Source organism: Anguilla anguilla, chromosome 1, assembly GCF_013347855.1.
Source record: "Anguilla anguilla isolate fAngAng1 chromosome 1, fAngAng1.pri, whole genome shotgun sequence".
In the NCBI taxonomy this organism is placed as follows: Eukaryota; Metazoa; Chordata; class Actinopteri; order Anguilliformes; family Anguillidae; genus Anguilla; species Anguilla anguilla.
The window spans coordinates 85,285,429-85,306,639 of record NC_049201.1 but is presented as its reverse complement, the minus strand read 5'-3'; the positions used below and the strand labels follow the sequence as shown (position 1 = coordinate 85,306,639).

General features: G+C 38.7%; 2 protein-coding genes and 1 long non-coding RNA gene across 9 annotated transcripts in view; 2 read left to right on the top strand and 1 right to left on the bottom strand.

Annotated features, from left to right (window-relative positions):
* The first annotated feature begins 407 nt into the window (after positions 1–407).
* Positions 408–12,834, top strand: LOC118235748 (myelin-associated glycoprotein-like). Of its 5 annotated transcripts, none has more exons than XM_035433514.1 (11): positions 408–514; positions 2,258–2,328; positions 3,668–4,033; positions 4,333–4,623; positions 5,066–5,317; positions 5,835–6,107; positions 9,514–9,613; positions 10,145–10,186; positions 10,977–11,027; positions 11,129–11,195; positions 12,168–12,834. In XM_035433514.1, the coding sequence occupies exons 2-11, from the start codon at positions 2,286–2,288 to the stop codon at positions 12,240–12,242; spliced, it is 1,560 nt and encodes a 519-aa protein (XP_035289405.1). In that variant the 5' UTR covers positions 408–514; positions 2,258–2,285; the 3' UTR covers positions 12,243–12,834. The 5 variants fall into 5 exon arrangements, with proteins under 5 accessions (XP_035289405.1, XP_035289397.1, XP_035289420.1 ...); XM_035433506.1 differs by having other exon boundaries at positions 11,126–11,195; XM_035433529.1 differs by lacking the exon at positions 10,145–10,186.
* On the bottom strand, positions 1,960–14,802 carry LOC118236036. Its single transcript, XR_004766969.1, has 4 exons — positions 14,739–14,802; positions 14,428–14,565; positions 13,478–13,515; positions 1,960–2,280 (listed from the first exon to the last, which is right to left on the bottom strand). It is a non-coding gene; the product is annotated as an uncharacterized LOC118236036 (long non-coding RNA).
* Positions 14,803–15,667: 865 nt separating this feature from the next.
* LOC118235801 (sialic acid-binding Ig-like lectin 5) overlaps positions 15,668–21,211 on the top strand; it is a 43,055-nt gene continuing 37,511 nt past the window's right edge. The window contains exons 1-4 of one of the 3 annotated variants that reach the window (XM_035433636.1): positions 15,668–15,754; positions 17,543–17,613; positions 19,463–19,825; positions 20,125–20,415. In XM_035433636.1, coding sequence (XP_035289527.1) covers positions 17,571–17,613; positions 19,463–19,825; positions 20,125–20,415 — 697 coding nt within the window. In that variant the 5' untranslated portion in view covers positions 15,668–15,754; positions 17,543–17,570. Of the gene's footprint in view, positions 15,755–16,104; positions 16,124–17,542; positions 17,614–19,462; positions 19,826–20,124; positions 20,416–21,211 lie in introns of those variants that run through there. The other 2 variants (XM_035433652.1, XM_035433645.1) reach the window with 2 other exon arrangements.

Here is a 21,211-nt window from a genome sequence, read left to right as displayed (position 1 = left end):
TTTTACCAGCAACATCCTTTTCTTAAAATTTTTAAATAAAAAAGGCGACATTTCTATTTTCTGCTTGCTAGCTGGCAGAATATGCAGTAGTGAAACTGAATGAATTGGCATTACTTATTGTTTCAGGATGACATATTTTATCAGAACACATACTGTAAAGCTTACTTAAAAATCTTATGTCCCTCAGGAACACCTGTAATGGCACTACTACCAATGGCTGTGTATATCACTCAGGAACACCTGAAATGGCACTACTAGCTGTGGTATTTGTGGCTCAGTTTATTTTTACAGCTAAATATCTTGAGTGTGATACGGGGGTGCAGGAGGAAGTTCATATGAGTGTGTAGGAAATTAGCTCAGTTACAAGGCAGGAAGTTGTCTTTTGTTATTAGGATGTGGTACATGCTGCACATTTTCAGTCAGACCTGACCAGTTGCTTGATCGTGTCTTCATCGGCTGCACAAATCGAATAATCTTTCAAGGATTACAGTGAAACAGAATTATCAAAGTGCAGGTATGTATTGATGTGGCTGTGTGCTGATTTTTAAATTATGGGTTGGTTATGTTTTAGGCATTTAGGTGAATGCTACCACCTATTAAAAGCCATAATTTTAACTATTGGCACAATCTAGATGAAATATTGGATATTTTAGCCTGACATTATGCTCTTTGATTGTGGTGGATTACATTTGATGTGTTATATTGAATACCAATTAATATTATAGTATTCTTTCTATTACCTTGTGAAAGAAAAGAAAGAAAATTGGCACTAATTGACTGCATATTTTGTGTAATATTGTGTTTATATTGTGCAATTAATTAATTAATTAATTTTATTTCTGGCAGGCGATTTACGTGTTTTTCTTCCTTATGTGGGCTGAGATGATGGTAGGGACACACTGGTAGAGAGATGTTGTAAACTGAAGTGAACCCAGCAACTGTACAGTTAAACAATCCCAACAAAACAAAGCAGAAAAGCAAAACAAAAACGCTATAACTTATTTTAAATGTTTGGCATCAGTAATTTAGGCTTTTTACTTTACTGACATTTAGCAGATTCTCTTATCCAGTTACTTATAATGAAAACTGTGCAAATATGTGGGATTGAATTGCTGTAGAGGGGGAAAGTATGGTTTCAAGAGAGACAGCACATGCAAGAAGTGCAGACTCTGGCAACCTACTGTATCAACAATTCTGCTGAACATTAAACTGAGTTACACAAACAAGGACAAACCTGTCCTTACGGCCAGTAGACGACATTGAATGAACAAGAGCAAAGAAGCACAGACTCCGGAAACAAAAAAGGAAATAAGCTGCACCTAATCAGGCGATAGCCTTGTGTAGGCCTACTGTATTTACTGAGACATTAATAGTCATGTGACTTTAAAATACAGCACAGGGTATTATCAATGAAAGATGAAACATTTTATACATACATTTCAAAAACATAATCTTTGGTATATAAAGTGCAGTATTTTAAAAAATGTTTTTTAATCTATCAGTTGTCATGGGTATATATATATTGTTATTTATTGTAGACTATGCTGCAAAACAAATTACCTCAAGGGGATTGTAAAGACTCTAACTAACTAACTGACTGACTAACTAACTAGTAGTATGTTACTTTATTAATGAATGACTGAAACCCGACACAATGCTCATGCTATTAAACGCTAATGCTGCATATGTATGTGAAATGCTGAAGCCTGTATTCAGTCAACATTTTTGTTTACTTTGAAATACAAATAAATGCAGGAAATAGTTTTTCTTCACAAACTCGGTTTAGCAGATTCATGTTCATGAAGTTGACTGTTAAAAATAGAGAAAAAAAGAAACAGGCATCTAAATTTAATCACAAATCCAAGTTAAGGTCTACATGTATTGTTCTTTTAAAAAATCTTTAAATGTTGATCAAAACATGCAGTTGTGTACAATTGCTAAATTAGCAATAAAAGGCAGTATACTGTGTAGTCTTATACTATACATTGTGTTTGTGTAAACAAGAAAATATGTTTAAAAATATGTATGTCATTTGTCTCAACAATTGGGGTTTGTTTAACTTGAACCAAATGCCTTCAGCCAAACCTGACCAAGCTTTTAACACTTTGCAGAGTTGTGTTGCATTTCACTGTTTCTGCGGTTCAGTTATAAATAACCTGAGTTGAGTTTCTTGAGGTTCAGTACACCACAATGGACTATGTTTACTGTCTTTAAAAGTGGCCCTATATCATGCAACTATTTCTTTCTCTTCCACCAGGCAAGGTCTTCCTCTGCATTCATCTGCAATGAGAACACAGGCTTTATGGTTTTATGCCATCTACTCATATGGTACTGTTTTTATTCTGTTGTTGCTCTTTCAGCTTGTTTACAGGAAGAATATGTCTATTCACAAGTCACATAGTAGAGGCAGAAACCTTTTCAGCTTTTCAAGACCAGGCTTGATATGGTGTTAGACACTAACTAGTCTGTAGGTACTTAGACCACTAGGTACAATATAGTCAGGAATATGGCAAGCATTGTTGGGCTGAATGGCCTGTTCTCATCATTATGTTATGTTAAGAAATGTTAAGAAAGGTCTTTTGTCCATAGTCAAACTGTAACTTGCTTTGCTACTCATTATTGAAATTTGGAGAGAGTTCTGAGATTTCACTTAATTGGTGATAGGTACACACTAAAATCCCTCATTGTTGGCACTGAATGATTCTTGTTCACTTTGACATGAATAAAAGAAAAATGCTAAATTACTTATATTTGTTGAAGCCAAAATGGATTTTATTTGGGTGTCGGTGGTATTCTAAAAAAAAAAAAAAGACACAACTGGCCTTGGTGGTTACAGTGAGCCTATGCTTTTCAGCCAATAATATGTTAAAAGCTCAGGCTTGCCTAATTCAATCAAGGTGATTGTAGCTACAATATCTGAAAGATGATGAAATCTAGATAATTAAGGGCAAAATAGCAGAGCACAGAACTTTCTGCAGTTGCCTGTGGCTTACATGGGGCGGAAGTGCAGTATAATGGGTAAGGCACTGGGCTTGTAACCTAAAGGTCACAGGTTCGATTCTCAGGTAGGACACTGCTGTTGTACCCTTGAGCAAGGTACTTAATCTGCATTGCTTCAGTATATATCCAGCTGTATAAATGAATGCAATGTAAAAAAAAAAAGTTGTGTAAGTCGTTTTAAATATGATCATCTGATAAAGGCCTGTAATGTAATATTCAAATTTATTTTGAAATAAAAACATTGATACATAAATGTGACTGTTTTTTTTTTTGTTTACACTTACTTGAGCTCAATTAGTTAATCAGCGAGATACAAAGACACAGATTAACATGTAGATTTTTTTTTTCTTTTAGAAAGAGACTATAATGGCTGACCATATACATTTTGGCTAATTTGGAAAAAGTGTTGCCAAGAAATTCAGAAACAAATCTAGGAGTAAAAATGACAAAAAAACGAAAATATTTACATTATTTAGCAGACGATTTTATCCAAAGCGACGTACAAAAGTGCATATCATGGTCATTGCACAACTACAAAACACAGGTTCAATAAGATAAATACTCATTTCGTACAGCTGTTTCTACCCAAGAACACACTTCACACCATTTTAAAGTCTGTATGGAACATAATCTCATAATGTCACACTATGATTGTGTTTTTTTCCAGTGCTAAATGTGCACGCGGCTTCATGGACTGCAGAAATACCACAAACAATCTCAGCACTGCAGGGGTCTTGTGTCGTGGTTCCCTGCAAGTTCAATTACCCAGACCGTGAAATAAAGCCTACAGACCTGACAGGAATATGGCACACGACAAATCAAGACATATACATTTATCACCCGGACTCCTCCAAAGTGATGAAAGAATTCAGGGGCCAGACAAATCTGATTGGGGATCTTGCAAGAAAAGACTGTTCACTGAGAATTAATCACCTGAAAAAAAAGGACAATGGCCCATTTATTTTTAGGATAGAGATTCGTGACTTTGATAAGTACTCTTACAAAGATAAATCGGTCTCCATTGATGTCCAAGGTGCGTTTGAAGAAGTGTTCTCTATGTGGCTTATTTTTAAAATCATGAGTATATACTGATAAGATCCTGCGTTAAAGTCATTGTAAAACATAGGCACTTCCTTTTAGGTCTGTGCACTTTGGCTATTGAAAGCCCCACTGCATTCTTGAGACCAGCTGTGATTGGAAATATGTTTTCATGGCTTTATTCTCTAGAATTGTGACAGCTCACTTTGTTGACCGAAAACTGAAAATGATTCATTGGGATCTTGTAGCTTACAGATGGCGGTTTATTAGATGCTTGTTATCACTTGACTACAGACTCTCCAGCCTCCCCACGGCTGACCGTGAGCAGGGAGGTCAAAGCAGGTGATGCTGTGACTGCTTCCTGCTCTGTGTCTCACTCCTGTCCCACGGAGCTGCCTCACCTGATCTGGAGCCGCAGTGGAACAACCACCAACCAATCAGAGGAGCTGCCCAACGGCCAATGGAAAGAGACGTCAAACTTAACTTTCACTGCCACAAACTCTGACCACAACCAGCACCTGACTTGCACAGCAAAGTATCAGCAGGTCACATCTGTGCAATCTTATAAAATATTGAATGTGACATGTAAGTGGGCTAATTTATTTATTTATTTATTTATTTTACATGTTTTTCCACAAAGCCTGAAGTATTTCACAATATTCTTCAAAATGAGAACTAATGCATTTTGATAGCATCTTATTCTGAGGCTAAATGTGTGATACTGCTATAAGAAGATGTAAACTCGTAGAATTGTTCTCTATCTGGGTATGCATCACATGAAATATGAGATAATTTACAGTTACTGTAAATGCAAAAGTATTAGGACTGTAACAAAATTTATGTTGGTTTGATTCTGTACTCCAGCACATTGGATTTGAAATACAATGAATGCGAGGTTAAAATGCAGATTGTCAGCTTTAGTTTGAGGGTATTTATATCTCCTAGCTCATGAAACGTTCAAATAAAGGACCATGTTATGAGTTTATGTGGAAATAAACTATGTTTGTGACTGTTGTCGTTCATCTAGATGCCCCAGTCCGTGTGGAGGTCGAGCCTGAGTCCACAGTGGTGAAGGAGGGAGATGCTGTGGAGGTGCAGTGTTCCAGTGACAGTAACCCTCCTGCACACGGCTACCAGTGGTACAACACCACTGGCACTCTGCTGTCAGAGGAACGAATCTACAAACTGCACGTGTCCAGACACACTAAAGCTCTCTACTGTGCAGCCATCAACACAGAGGGGCACAAGAACTCCACTCTGGCCAAGATCAGCGTGGAGTGTAAGTGCAGATCAAAACATTTCATTTGGACAGTTACACACAGGCCCTCACGTCTTTGTCGTCTGGCCTGAAATGAATACGTAATGACCATCTTTCTGAGCATATATCAGGTGAAGAGATGTGTTGGGTACACATCTGCAGTGTTTGATGGGTCTCCAGTTATCAGTGTTTTGACATAAAAATAAAATGGAGCAAGGATCTCAGGAGAGATCTGCTTGATTTTAAACTACAACTACAGATGTCTTTCTGTAAGAGGTCCAAATTGAATTAAAATTGCTGTGTATGTTTCATCTCCACATGAACTTGTGTAAGTTATTGTCAGGCCTCAACTTTTCCATTTATTTGCCCTAACATCATCAGCAGTGCACAAAGGCAGATGCTTAGTTTTTATACTAAAATTTGGCTAGTTAGTGATACAGGCATACATTTGGCACAGTATGTAAATGAACTGAAAACTGTAGTTTAAAAAATCTAATAATAATCATAATAATAATAGGAATTATTTAATAATTTCCAGACCCCCCAAGCATTGGAGCACAATCAGGCTGTGTTGCAGAAATCACAGGGGTGAACTGCCGGTGCCTGGTGGAGTCCAGGCCCGCTAGCAGAGTCCAGTGGAAACTTGCAGATGGCAAAACTGAAAACAGCAGCAGCGTCCACAGCACAGATGGACAGGACTCCGCCACTGTTCACACACTGCATTTCCACCTGGGCCTTACTGATGTGGTGTCCTGCTACGCCAGCAACAAACATGGGAACGAAACAAGGGTCCTGGAAACCAACCAAAGAGGTACTTTACCATTTTCCTTAACTTTCAAAGGGGTTATATATATATATATATATATTAGGGCTGTCAATTGATTAAAATATTTAATTGCGATTAATCGCATGATTGTCCATAGTTAATCGCGATTAATCGCACATTTTTTATCTTTTCAAAATGTACCTTAAAGGGATATTTTTCAAGTGTTTAATACTCTTATCAACATGGGAGTGAACAAATATGCTTGCTTTCTGCAAATTTATGTTTATTTATTATTGGAAATCAATTAACAACCCAAAACAATGACAAATATTGTCCAGAAACCCTCAAAGGTACTGCATTTAGCATAACAAAATATGCTCAAATTATAACATGGCAAACTCAAGCCCAACAGGCAACAACAGATGGGCATATTGACCTGTTAAATTTAACATTACTTAGTAATATGAGTACTCACGCAATGTAGTGTGTCCTACTTTATGCTTATAAAGGTTCACTAAAACATCCCGTTTTTTAAGCATTAACACAAAACGATGGACCTCAATGCATCGCAACAACAGACACATTCTACAACAGGTACATTGGTCAGCTAAATTTTCCATTGCTCAAAGATCATTCCCTGGATCCCTCGCACTTCTAAAGCAACTCACACAACGTAATTGTGTCCAACCTCACATGGGGTAAATAAAGGCTCACAAAACATCCCCTTCTACTATGTGGGATCAAAACACCATGATACAAAATAAAACAAACAATAAATAAAGTGAACCGGAAACAGTGGAAAGGGAGTATAATACAGAACTAGGACTCGAACCAGGATATTGCAGTTAGGCTATACTTCAATTCCCTTGGATACAACAGTTCGGCTATAGGCTACTTCTATTTCTTTGCACCGAGCCAGTTGCTTAAACAGACAAGCCTGTTTACATTGTCGGACAACAGGGCAGCTCCCTACTTCTGAACAGTATGCCCAGACAATGACAATGTGTTCGCGCTGTTTTACTCGGGAAACATGGATTCCCACAGTACACGCTGCTTTTTTTATTGGTAAGGAGTATATTAAATGAGTAAATAGAGTGAAACCGCGAAACTACTTAGGCTGCAGTAGTACTGAAATGTAAATATGGTATCACTGTCAGGTTATATCATTTGCAGCTTTTATTTCTGAGCAAAATAACGTTTTCTAGCTAAGCTGGCTAGCGAAAAAAGTTGTTGATGGATATCGTAACTTTTAAAATTCAAATATTGCTATAGTGAATGGCAAACATAAACGATACTAACGCATATCACATAATCACACACCCAAATGCAAATGCATGAAAAGCCTAAATACACCATTTTTCTTTCTTACCACGAACTACAAATGCCGCCATTTATCTTAATGTGACGTAACCAATCCGGTAGTCGGAAAAGTCGGAGCTCAGAAATGATGCTCGAATTTCCGACCTATAATTTCGAGTTCTACGACCGTTCAGTTGCTTTTTTCACAAGTCGGACCTCGTTTTTTGCTAGTTCCAAGTTGTCTTGAACGTAGCATAAGTTTAAGTCCTTGGTGCTTGCATACCAGGCAGCTAAGGGGTCAGCACCAGGGTACATTCAGAGGATCATCAGACCCTACACACCAGCCAGACCTCTCCGTTCGGCCACCTCTGGACGCTTGGCACCTCCCCCTCTTCGCGTCTGCACTTCCCGCTCCCGTCTGCTGTCTGTCCTGGCCCCTCGCTGGTGGAATGACCTCCCCGTGACGGTCAGAACAGCAGAGAATCTCACCACTTTCAAACGCAGACTGAAGACTCATCTCTTCAGGCTGCACCTCTCCCCACCCCTCTCTAGCCTATAGTTCAGCTCACTGTATCTAGCTAGGATAATTTGATTATGTTAGTGTATCTGGCAGGATTGTTTTTGTATGATTAGGTGTGATTCCAGTGCTAGTTTGTACTTGGTAGGATTCTTGCTTGCTGAACAAGCTTACTCTACAGGGTTGGAGTCCTGATCGATGTGGTCACTTCTGGCACTACGATCCTTACTTCACTCTAGTGTTTCTTTTGCGCCTCTACATCATGAAACCTATGCACTTGTTGTACGTCGCTCTGGATAAGAGCGTCTGCTAAATGCCTATAATGTAATGTAATGTAATAAGGGTCGGGCAAACGTTCAGCATAACAGAACGTGCGTTAAAAAAATTAGTGGCGTTAAAACGAATGTGCGTTAACGCGTTATTATCGTTTTACAGCCCTAATATATATATATATATATGTGTGTGTGTGTGTGTGCATTACACTACCTTGCTTCTAGTCCTCTGGTATTTCTGCATTTTCTAAAGTTTGTCCAAAACTTTCTGCCAGTGGTTTAAAGATGATCTCTGTCATGGTCCTGTTTTCCTGTCTGTGTTTCCCCTGTTGGGCCGCCAGATGGCGGCACTTCTGTTTTGTGTCCTGCTCCCCCCCTGTTAATTGTATGATTGTTTCATTGTCTCGTTATCCCATCATTGTTCCCACCTGTGTCTTATCCCCTCCTTCTGGTTTGATTGTTTTTTGAGTTCACCTGTGTCTTGTTACCCCTGTCTATTTAAGTTCTCTGTTCCCTTGACTCGGGTGCTGGTTCCTTGTGTTTGTTTCCGATGTCTGTTTGCAAACCACCGATTATACCTGCCTGTGTTTTGTTTGACCTGCCCTTGTGCTCTGTTTGACCTGCCCTTGTCCTCTACCTGCCTGTGTTCTGCCCTGCCCATGTTTGTGAGTTCCTCTTGTTTTCTGTTTTATTTAGATATTTTTTGAGTTTGTGTTTTTGCCCTTCGTGTCCTTTTCTGTTCTGTTTGTTTGCCTTCCTTTCTGTAAGTAAAGTCTTTGTTAATTTTCTGTAAGTAAAGTTTTTGTTAATTTTCTCCCTTTTTTGTTTCGTGTTTTTTTCCACTCTGCGCCTGGGTCCCAGCACCCGTACCGTTACAGATCTCAGCTAAATCTTTGAGTACTCTTAGGTATATGTCATCAGGGCCAGGGACTTGTCTTTAGTTTATGTAATCTATCCAGTAGGCAGAAGTGTAGTATAATGGCTAAGGAGTTGGTCTTGTAACCTAATTTAAGGTCGCAGACTCGATTCACCGGTAGGACACTGCCGTTGTACCCTTGAGCAAGGTATTTAACCTGCATTGCTTCAGTACATATCCAGCTGTATCACTGGATACAATATAAGTCGCTTGGGATAAGAGCGTCTGCTAAATGCCTGTAACAATCCAATACTTCTTTATTCTCTATATTAAAATATTCTGAGACGTTCTGTGTTCTGAATATGCCTTGCAGCCTATTGGTAACCTCCTCTGTAGTGAAACTCTCAAAAAGTAAATTAAGGCATCAGCAATATCCTTATCTTTACAGTGTAGCAGGGTGGGATGGCAGACCTGCCATCCCAATTAATCTGGAATTTATCCTCACAGGAGTACTGATGGCCATCTACTTATCAGGCGCGGCTGCTTCTGCCTTTGTGCTCATATTGGTTATTTTATTGCTGTGGAAATGTTCAAGACGAAAAAAACGGTAAGTGTTATTTAGAAAACCCCTCACATCAGACTGGAAATTTCATAATATATGCCCTGGAGATATGTTTTAAAAGGAAGCAGTACTGCAACACATATTATATAAAATGAAAAAATGTACCGTTCACTTTTCAAAGGGAGTACAATGACACAGTACAATGTTGCATTGCAGTAAGTCCTAATTTTAACACTGTACATAACTGAAACATACTGGAATGCTTATGAAGCTGTGATTAATTACTAATGGATTACATCAACATGCAAGCCACCCACAGGCTACTGTTTGTATGCTGTATGTTTCAAAAGGAATGGGATTATGTTTAGATGGACCTTTTACATTTAATATAGATTATCCCCTGAAACTGGGCTGGCTGTTGTTTGGATGAATTTGGTACGAAATGCAAACCGAAGTGCTCAGATAATGTCACATCATAGGCCCACCTACCTACACTTATGTTTTAGCATAAGAAATCGCTAATTAAAATGTGGCAAATGAAACATGTATAACATTTTTTTTTTGTTGCTTTTAAAGTGTGGAAGTAAAGATAAACCCTGTCTACTCAACTGCAGACCTGTAAGTCTCCAAAGTATGCGACAGAAAAATGCATATTCAGTATAGACAAAAATTAATACTATTAATTAACAGCGAACAGTAACTAGCTGCATACTTAATTAGCTATATAATTAAATGCGGTCCAAAAGGAGCATTTAATTATATAACTAGGTTTCATGCTACACTCACTACCAATTTCTACCTAGTCATAGCTTGAACTAATTGTTTGAAACACTGGTTCAAAAGTTTTTTGAACAATTAACACAAGCCACAAAACAACTGCCTTTTGTTGGTTAGCAAAATCAATTTTTAAAACAATCATTTTTTCAAAACTGCAAATTTATTCTTAAAAATCGCCTCAAGAATGTACATACAGACTTGCAGGCAAGCACGCAAATTTGACAAGGATGATTTCAGTTTAAAAAGTAGGTAATAGCTCCAGACAATCATACAGACTTATCTGGCACAGGTTTTTAAGGCATGTCAACAAATTGTTGTCAGACTCTTGACCAGCATAGCCCACTACAGCTCTTTCTTAATGTGACAAAGAGTCATATTTTCCACATCAAATACGAGCTGAACTAGTAGGTGGTGCCGTGGGAGTGGGGTACTACACACACTATCTAAGCAGTGGAGATTTCAGTCGGCGATCAATAGTCCTCACTTTTGCTGATTAGCCGTCTGTTATCTGCAGTTTTCTGTCCGGCTCACGTGAATTTTGCATGACACACAGGCTAACGTGCATGGGGGTTGCCGCGGCGAAGGGCTAGGGTGTGTAATACGCGTGTCATTTCTTGTTTTATTTTCACAGCGATGACCAGCATGTGGGAACACAGGAAAACATAGCGCCAGCCAAATCCCAGTAAGTCTCTAAAGTACACTGAAGAAAAATATTCAGACTCATATTCTGATTAAACATGAATGAATAATGCTGAATTGACTGTCTTTAATGCCATCTAGCAGCAGGGGAAAGGGGCCTGTTGAAGATCAGTCTGCTCCCGGGGGTGATAACATTTGTGTTAACAGTGCGGTAAGTTCAATAATTTAATATTGCCTGTAAGCACTTGAAACGAAGTGTTCTTTCTGGGTTAAGTGAGCAGCCAATTCTAGAATTATTGGCACCCTTCATGAAAGTGAGTAGAATGACTGTAAAAAAATGAAAGCATACAGTGGGGCATATTTTACATTACATTACAGCATTTAGCAGATGCTCTTATCCAGAGCGACTTACACAACATTTTGGTAAATGGACTGCATTTATATAGCGCTTTTATCCAAAGCACTTTACAATTGATGCTTCTCATTCGCCAGAGCAGTTAGGGGTTAGGGGTTAGGTGGACACTTCGACATGCCCAGGGCGGGGTTTGAACCAGCAACCCTCCGACTGCCAGACAATCGGTCTTACCTCCTGAGCTATGTCGCCCCTTACACAGCATTTACCTTGCATCCATTTATACAGCTGGATATGTACTGAAGCAATTCAGGTTAAGTACCTCGCTCAAGGGTACAACGGCAGTGTCCTATCCAGTAATGGATATCCAAGCCCAGTTCCTTACCCACTGTGCTACACTGCCCATTTTCGGCTCTAACGTAAGGGGGAGCCACATGCTGTTATCTTAACACAATTTTTCAGACACAAAGAGTTTTTATTGAGTAATACAATTTTTCTCTGCAGAACATACAGTAGGTTTCAAAATGATTGGCATCCCTTTGATTAATATCTGGTTATGCCTCCCCTGGAGACAGTTTTTTAAATATTGTGTAGGCCCTTTGTGCCTGGTGTGAAATAGTGTCTTATTGCATGGTCCATAGGAAATAGTTACAATAGAGTGATAGTATGAATAGAGGTAATCTTTTGCACAGTAATGGGGTAGTGCACACATGCACAACCCTGGAGGCATAACATCACTATACAAGCTTTTCTGGAGCTGCAGGAAGTATAACTTCTGTGCATTTGTGTCCGAAATGAAATGGTTTCACTGTATTCCTTTTCTATTTCCAGACACCATATTTTGAAGAAGAAGAAGAGGTGGATTATGAAAATTGTTTTAAAGAGGATGTTTATGCGAACATGTAATGGCACAAAGTTGGCTTGTCTTAAGAAAAACCTGCTACTTTAACATACGTGATCCGGAGGGAGTTCAAGCGATGACTATGTATTTATAAGGCCTTTGTCACACTACAGGAATTTTGATTCAAAGTCTCCATGCACACATTTCACATATGATACTTTTTTTATTGGATATAGCTTGTGCGCGATGTGAATAAGGCTTGTGATTTCTGCCAGCACGTTTATTACTGAACGGCCATGAAGATGGAGGTTTTGGTATCACAAGAATCATAAGAAGGGTTAATTCTGTTCTCTAGTACGTGTGCTGGGTGCTTGGAAAGGATCCTTTTGATTTTTTAACGGTACATTACTTGATGTCTTATTTCAATATTGTTTATTAATACTGCCTTATACTGCTTTGCAGGCCTACATGTATTGTCACCAAGTATATTACTATAATCAAGAGGGAAAAATTTATATTTAATTCATTGATTATTTTGTGTTCTGAGAATATCTTTGCTGCAATAAATAATTCACGGTGTTAGAGGGGTCAGCTTTTGTGATAAATATATGGCCCTTGTATGATAGATGATGGATGGATGGATGGATGGAAGACTGTCAAACTAATCCTAACATCATACACTGTGTGAATTACATCAGAGGAACAAGAGGAACAGGAAAAAATGGCTGCAAAGCTACTGTGATTTCAAATTGAATAAGGATGGAAGCCGTCCTGACAATAGCTTAAATGATTAAAAATTAAACTGTAAATCTACGATGTTCAGTTCACGAATTGTGTATTACCACATTGTGCATATTAATGCACAAAAAAACATAGCTCTCGCCAAATTTTCTACGGACCAAACAGTGATGAGCAAAAATATACTGGTTTTTGTCTCAAATCAACTCCTAGCTTTAGCCAGTTAGTCAGTGAAATGCCAACCACAACAACAAGGTAAGGCAAGTACAAGCTCACCCTTTGGTGAAAAGATTCCACGGACACACATACATCCATCCATTATCTACACCCGCTTATCCTGAGCTGGGTCCATCCATTATCTATGCCTGCTTATCCTGAGCTGGGTCCATCCATTATCTATATCCTGAGCAGGGTCACGGGGGGCACTGGAGCCTATCCCAGCATGCATTGGGCGAGAGGCAGGAACACACCCTGGACAGGCCGCCAATCTATCGCAGGGCACACACACCATTCACTCGCTCACTCATACCTATGGGCAATTTAGAGTCTCCAATTAGCCTACCTGCATGTCTTTGGACTGTGGGAGGAAACCGGAGTACCCTGAGGAAACCCACGCGGACACGGGGAGAACATGCAAACTCCACACACAAAGGCCCCAAGCTGAGATTCGGATCTACGACCTTCTTGTTGTGAGGCTACAGTGCTACTCACTGCACCACCCTGCCGCCGGACACATATACAGTTAAATGCAAAAATATCGGCAATATTTGTTTTTTTGGCTTTTCTACTCTAGCACATTGAAAATAAAATATTGAGTAAATGGACTGCATTTATATAGCGCTTTTATCCAAAGCACTTTACAATTGATGCCTCTCATTCGCCAGAGCAGTTAGGGGTTAGGTGTCTTGCTCAAGGACACTTCGACACGCCCAGGGCGGGGTTTGAACCGGCAACCCTCCGACTGCCAGACAATCGGTCTTACCTCCTGAGCTATGTCGCCCCTGAGTATGGGGTTAAAGTGCAGACTGTCAGCCTTAATTTGAGGACATATACAGCTGTAACCGTGTAGGAATTGCAACACTTTTTATAAATAGTCCTCCATTTTAGAAGAACAAAAGTAATTGGCTGCTCAGCTGATTCTTGCTGAATACCAGCTGCATGGCATTGATTAATATACATGACACCCAAAAAAGGTTTAGAGATGATTCTAGGTGTGTAATTTGCAACTGGAGTCTGTTGAGGTTATTAGAACTAGGTGTCAATGCCAGTAAAGTAGGCCATCATGAGGCTACAGAATAAATTGATCAGAGACATAGCCAAAACATTGGATGTGTCAAAATCAACTGTTTGATACAGTGTAAATCCACTGTGTTAGAGTACACAGCCAAAACAAAAATACTGTCCCAGTACTTTTGCATTTAACAGAATATGTGACAAGTGAGTTGTATGTTGAAATGTATAATAATGAAATTCATTGGTAAATGAGAGATCAATATTAAAGGAATGGCTTACCTTTTACCTTCACCGATGCACCGAAAAGATTCAACTGCAAAATCCTCTGTGAGGAAGCTGTCCTACACTCCTCTCTACCTCTACCGTAACAGGAAGCCAGAGGCAAACTGTGGAGGGGTGATGTGGTTAATGCGCCATCTGCTGGTGGAGAGGGAGCGGTTTAGTAAGGCTGTGCTACAGAGATGAGCTGGAAATGTTGAGTTGTATTTAGCACAGTAGAAATGTGTGACCGAAACAGTTACACTTAGCATGAAAAGGCAGGTATGTTTATTACTGTATGACCAATCAGACCAACCCTTGGTTTCACTTACTCAGTTAAAAGTGGTTTTCATTAGCTGGAACCACTGACTTCCACTGCTACGTCACTCTACAGTGAGAACAATAGACTTTATTGTGGTAAACCATGATTCATGTGGGAAGGATTGCTTTTGCATGATTTAACTGCATATGCCTTCAAAGAGATAACTGCTATGGTTGCAACCACGTTACTAGATGCCAGATTTGCATAACTGTAAATGGTAAATTTTGGAACATTTCCCTGTATGCTTTATCACATTAAGCTTGAGAGGCAAACTTATGGAACTCAGCGTAAGTGCTTGGTTGAGATCTTTCCTGGTTTTGTTACCTGCTGTAGCTAGCAGGATGCTTAACGATGAGAACCAACTGTCCAGTTACATTTGCCCTACAGTGTACATAAAATATTAAGTGATAAAAATGGGACAGTTCTATATTCTGCTTGCCAGCTGGCAGAATATGCAGTAGTGAAACTGTAAGAACTGGCATCACTTGTTGTTTCAGGATGACATATGATATCAGAACACATACTGTAAAGCTTACTTTCAAATCTTATGTCCCTCAGGAACACCTGAAATGGCACTACTACCAATGGCTGTGTATACCACTCAGGAACACCTGAAATGGCACTACTACCAATGGCTGTGTATATCACTCAGGAACACCTGAAATGGCACTACTACCAATGGCTGTGTATACCACTCAGGAACACCTGAAATGGCACTACTACCAATGGCTGTGTATATCACTCAGGAACACCTGAAATGGCACTACTAGCTGTGGTATTTTTGGCTCAGTTTATTTTTACAGTTAAATATCTTAAGTGTGATACGAGGGTGCAGGATGAAGTTCATATGAGTGTGTAGGAAATTAGCTCAGTTACAAGGCAGGAAGTTGTCTTTTGTTATTAGGATGTGGTACATGCTGCACATTTTCAGTCAGACCTGACCAGTTGCTTGATCGTGTCTTCATCGGCTGCACAAATCGAATAATCTTGCAAGGATTACAGTGAAACATAATTATCAAAGTGCAGGTATGTATTGATGTGGCTGGGTGCTGATTTTTAAATTATGGGTTGATTATGTTTTAGGCATTTAGGTGTATGCTACCACCTATTAAAAGCCATAATTTGACAACTATTGGCACAATTTAGTTGAAATATTGGATATTTTAGCCTGACATTATGCTCTTTGAATGTGCTGCATTACATTTCATGTGTTAAATTGAATACAAATTAATATTATAGTATTTTTTCCATTACCTTGTGAATGAACTGGCACTAATTGACTGCATATTTTGTGTAATATTGTGTTTACATTGTGCAATTAATTAATTAATTAATTAATTTTATTTCTGGCAGGCGATTTACGTGTTTTTCTTCCTTATGTGGGCTGAGATGATGGTAGGGACACACTGGTAGAGAGATGTTGTAAAGTGAAGTGAACCCAGCAAATTAGCCAGCCCAGTCAAACTGTACAGTTAAACAAACCCAACAAAACAAAGCAGAAAAGAAAAACAAAAATTCTATAACTTTTTTGAAATGTTTGGCGTCAGTAATTTAGGCTTTTTACTTTACTGACATTTAGCAGATTCTCTTATCCAGTTACTTATAATGAAAACTGTGCAAATATGTGGGATTGAATTGCTGTAGAGGGGGAGAGTATGGTTTCAAGAGAGACAGCACATGCAAGAAGTGCAGACTCTGGCAACCTACTGTATAAACAATTCTGCTGAACATTAAACTATGTTACACAAACAAGGACAAACCTGTCCTTACGGCCAGTAGACGACATTAAATGAACAAGAGCAAAGAACCACAGACTCCGGAAACAAAAAAGGAAATAAGCTGCACCTAATCAGGCGATAGCCTTGTGTAGGCCTACTGTTTTTACTGAGATATTAATAGTCATGTGACTTTAAAATACAGATCAGGGTATTATTAATGAAAGATGAAACATTTTACACATACATTTGAAATACATAATCTTTGATACATAAAGTGCAGTATTTTTAAAAATGTTTTTTAATCTTTATCAGTTGTCATGAGTATACATATATTGTTATTTATTGTAGACTATGCTGCAGAACAAATTACCCCAAGGGGATTATAAAGACTCTAACTAACTAACTAACTAACTAGCTGACTGACTAACTAACTAGTAGTATGTTACTTTATTAATGTATGAATGAAACCCGACACAATGCTCATGCTATTAAACGCTGATGCTGCATATGTATGTGGAATGCTGAAGCCTGTATTCAGTCAACATTTTTGTTTACTTTGAAAAACAAATAAATGCAGGAAATAGTTTTTCTTCACAATCTCGGTTTAGCAGATTCATGTTCATGATTGCAGAACTCAGAAAGCTGACTGTAAAAAAAAGAAACAAAACAACACAGGCATCTAAATTTTATCACAAATCCAAGTTAAGGCTTTCATGTATTGTTCTTTTAAAAAATCTTAAAATGTTGATCAAAACATACAGTTGTGTACAATTGTTAAATATTAGCAATAAAAGGCAATATACTGTGCAGCCTTATATTATACATTGTGTTTGTGTAAACAAGAAAATATGTTTTAAAAAATGTATGTCCTTTGTCTCAACAATTGGGGTTTGTTTTACTTGAACCAAATGCCTTCAGCCAAACCTGACCAAGCTTTTAACACTTTGCAGAGTTGTCTTGTATATCACCGTTTCTGCGGTTCAGTTATAAATAACCTGAGTTGATTTTCTTGAGGTTGGGTACACCACAATGGACTATGTTTACTGTCTTTAAAAGTGGCCCTATATCATGCAACTATTTCTTTCTCTTCCACCAGGCAAGGTCTTCGTCTGCATTCATCTGCAATGAGAACACAGGCTTTATGGTTTTATGCCATCTACTCAAATGGTACTGTTTTTATTCTGTTGTTGCTCTTTCAGCTTGTTTACAGGAAGAACATGTCTATTCACAAGTCACGTAGTAGAGGAAGAAAGTTTTTCAGCTTTTCAAGACCAGGTTTGATATGATGTTAGACACTAACTAGTCTGTAGATACTCAGAGCACTAGGTACAATTTATTCAGGAATATGGCAAGCATTGTTGGGCTGAATGGCCTGATCTCGTCATTAATGGAGCATCGCGCAGGTCACGAGAGTCAAGCGCTCCGGCCGAATCAGCTGATGGCTCAGCTGAGTGATGTTCGCATATCACAGTACATTCACTAACAGGGCGGTCTACTTAAACAGCCTCCCTCTACTCATTCGGCTGCTCCTCCTGCATGCAAGCACTGCACGTTGCTTCGTAAATCCCCTCCACCACCCCAGCTCCATCCCCATGCGTCAAGAATTTGCATTCTCCATTCCTATGTGTTAAGAATTGTATTGCTCCATCCTTATGTGTTAAGAAATTGCATTTGCTCCATTCATATGTGTTAAAAACTGCTTTGCTGCTGGATCTGTTCTGTGTGTACCCCTCTAAGGGGGGGTTTGGCTGCTGGCCTCCCGGCCTTATCCACGCAGGCTGCGTGGTTGGCGGGAGAGCTCCAGAACAGAGCCATACCGCCAAACATAACTGTATTGCCTTTATTGTCAATAAAGTTCTACTTGATGACAGTGGTCCTGACAGAATGTTATGTTATGAAATGTTAAGAAAGGTCTTTTGTCCATACTCAAACTGTAACTTGCTTTGCTACTCATTATTGAAATTAGGAGAGAGTTCAGAGATTTCACTTAATCGGTGATAAGTACACGCCTCATTATTGGCACTGAATGATTCTTGTTCACTTTGACATGAATAAAAGAAAAATGCTAAATTACTTATATTTGTTGAAGCCAAAATGGATTTGATTTGGGTGTTGGTGGTATTCCAAAAAAAAAAAAAAATACAAAAAAACACAACTGGCCTTGGTGGTTACGTGTCACCTGCACTTTTTAGCCAATAATATGTTAAAAGCTCAGGCTTGCCTAATTCAGTCAAGGTGATTGTAGCTACAATATCTGAAAGATGATGAAATCTAGATAATTAAGGGCAAAATAGCAGAGAACAGAACTTTCTGCAGTTGCCTGTGGCTTACATGGGGCGGAAGTGCAGTATAATGGGTAAGGCACTGGGCTTGTAACCTAAAGGTCACAGGTTCGATTCTCAGGTAGGACACTGCTGTTGTACCCTTGAGCAAGGTACTTAATCTGCATTGCTTCAGTATATATCCAGCTGTATAAAAGAATGCAATGTAAAAAAAAAAAAAAAGTTGTGTAAGTCGTTCTAAATATGATCATCTGATAAAGGCCTGTAATGTAATATTCAAATTTATTTTGAAATAAAAACATTGACACATAAATGTGACTATTTTTTTTTTTGTTTACACTTACTTGAGCTCAATTAGTTAATCAGCGGGATACAAAGACACAGATTAACATGTAGATTATTTTTTCTCTTTTAGAAAGAGACTAAAATGGCTGACCATATACATTTTGGCTAATTTGGAAAAAATGTTGCCAAGAAATTCAGAATCAAATCTAGGAGTAAAAATGACGAAAAACTAAAATTTTTACATTACATTCATTTAGCAGATGCTTTTATCCAAAGCGACGTACAAAAGTGCATATCATGGTCATTGGACAAATACAAAACACAGGTTCAATAAGGTACAATACTCATTTCGTACAGCTATTTCTACCCAAGAGCACACTTCACACCATTTTAAAGTCTGTATGGAACATAATCTCATAATGTCACACTGTGATTGTGTTTTTTTCCAGTGCTAAATGTGCACGCGGCTTCATGGACTGCAGAAATACCAGAAACAATCTCAGCACTGCTGGGGTCATGTGTCGTGGTTCCCTGCAAGTTCAATTACCCAGATCCCCCAAAAAAGCCTCCAGCAATGACAGGAATATGGCATATGACCAACTACCAACTCATTTACCACCCAGACTCCTCCAAAGTGATGGAAGAATTCAGGGGCCGGACAAATTTGATTGGGGCTCTTGCAAGGAAGAACTGTTCACTGAGAATTAATCACCTGAAAAAAAAGGACAATGGCCCATTTATTTTTAGGATAGAGATTTGTGACTTTAATAAGGCCTCTTACAAAGAGAATATGGTCTCCATTGATGTCCAAGGTGCGTTTGCAGAAGTGTTCTCCATGTGGCTTATTTTTAAAATCATGAGTATATACTGATGAGATCCTGCGTTAAAGTCATTGTGAAACATAAGCACTTCCTTTTAGGTCTGTGCACTTTGGCTGTTGAAAGCCCCACTGCATGCTTGAGACCAGCTGTGATTGGAAATATGTTTTCATGGCTTTATTCTCTAGAAATGTGACAGCTCACTTTGTTGACCAAAAACTGAAAATGATTCATTGGGATCTTGTAGTTTACAGATGGCGGTTTATTAGATGCTTGTTTTCACTTGACTACAGACTATCCAGCCTCCCCATTGCTGACCGTGAGCAGGGAGGTCAAAGCAGGTGACGCTGTGACTGCTTCCTGCTCTGTGTCTCACTCCTGTCCCACGGAGCTGCCTCACCTGATCTGGAGCCGCAGTGGAACAACCACCAACCAATCAGAGGAGCTGCCCAATGGCCAATGGAGAGTGACTTCAAGCCTGACTTTCACTGCCACAAACTCTGACCACAACCAGCACTTGACTTGCACAGCAAAGTATCAGCAGGTCACATCTGTGCAATCTTCTAAAATTTTGAATGTGGCATGTAAGTGGGATAATTTATTTATTTATTTTACATGTTTTTGCACAATGCCTGAAGTATTTCACAATATTCTTCAATATGAGAACTAACACATTTTGATAGCAACTTATTCTGAGGCAAAATGTTTGATACTGCTATAATAAGATAAGATAGAATTGTTCTCTATCTGGATATGCATCACATGAAATATGAGATAATTTACTACTGTTTGTATGCTGTGTTTCAAAAGGAACGGGATTATGTTTAGATGGACCAGGAAATCGAAAGTTCATTGCCTGCTGCGAAGCCTTCTTTTTTACTGGTTTCGTTTCTTTTTGCTCCTATAAATGTCCCTCTGCTTTCTCAACTTTTTGACATGCCTTTTGTGTTTAATATAGAATATCCCCTGAATCTGGGCTGGCTGTTGTTTGGATGAATTTAAAACAAAATGCAAGCGCTCAGAGGATGTCACATCAAAGGCCTACCAACCTACGTTCATTTTTTAGTATAAGAAATCGCTAATTAAAATGTGGCAAATGAAATATGTATAACATTTTTTTTTTTGCTTTTAATCTTCAAAGTGTGGAAGTAAAGATAAACCCTGTCTACTCAACTGCAGGCCTGTAAGTCTCCAAAGTATGCAACAGAAAAAATGTGCATATTTAGTATAGACAAAAATTAATACTATTAATTAACAGCAAACAGTAACTAGCTGTATAATTAACTAGCTATATAATTAAATGCCATCCAAAAGAAGAATTTAATTATATAACTAGGTTTCATGCTATGCTCACTACCAATTTCTACCTAGTCATAGATT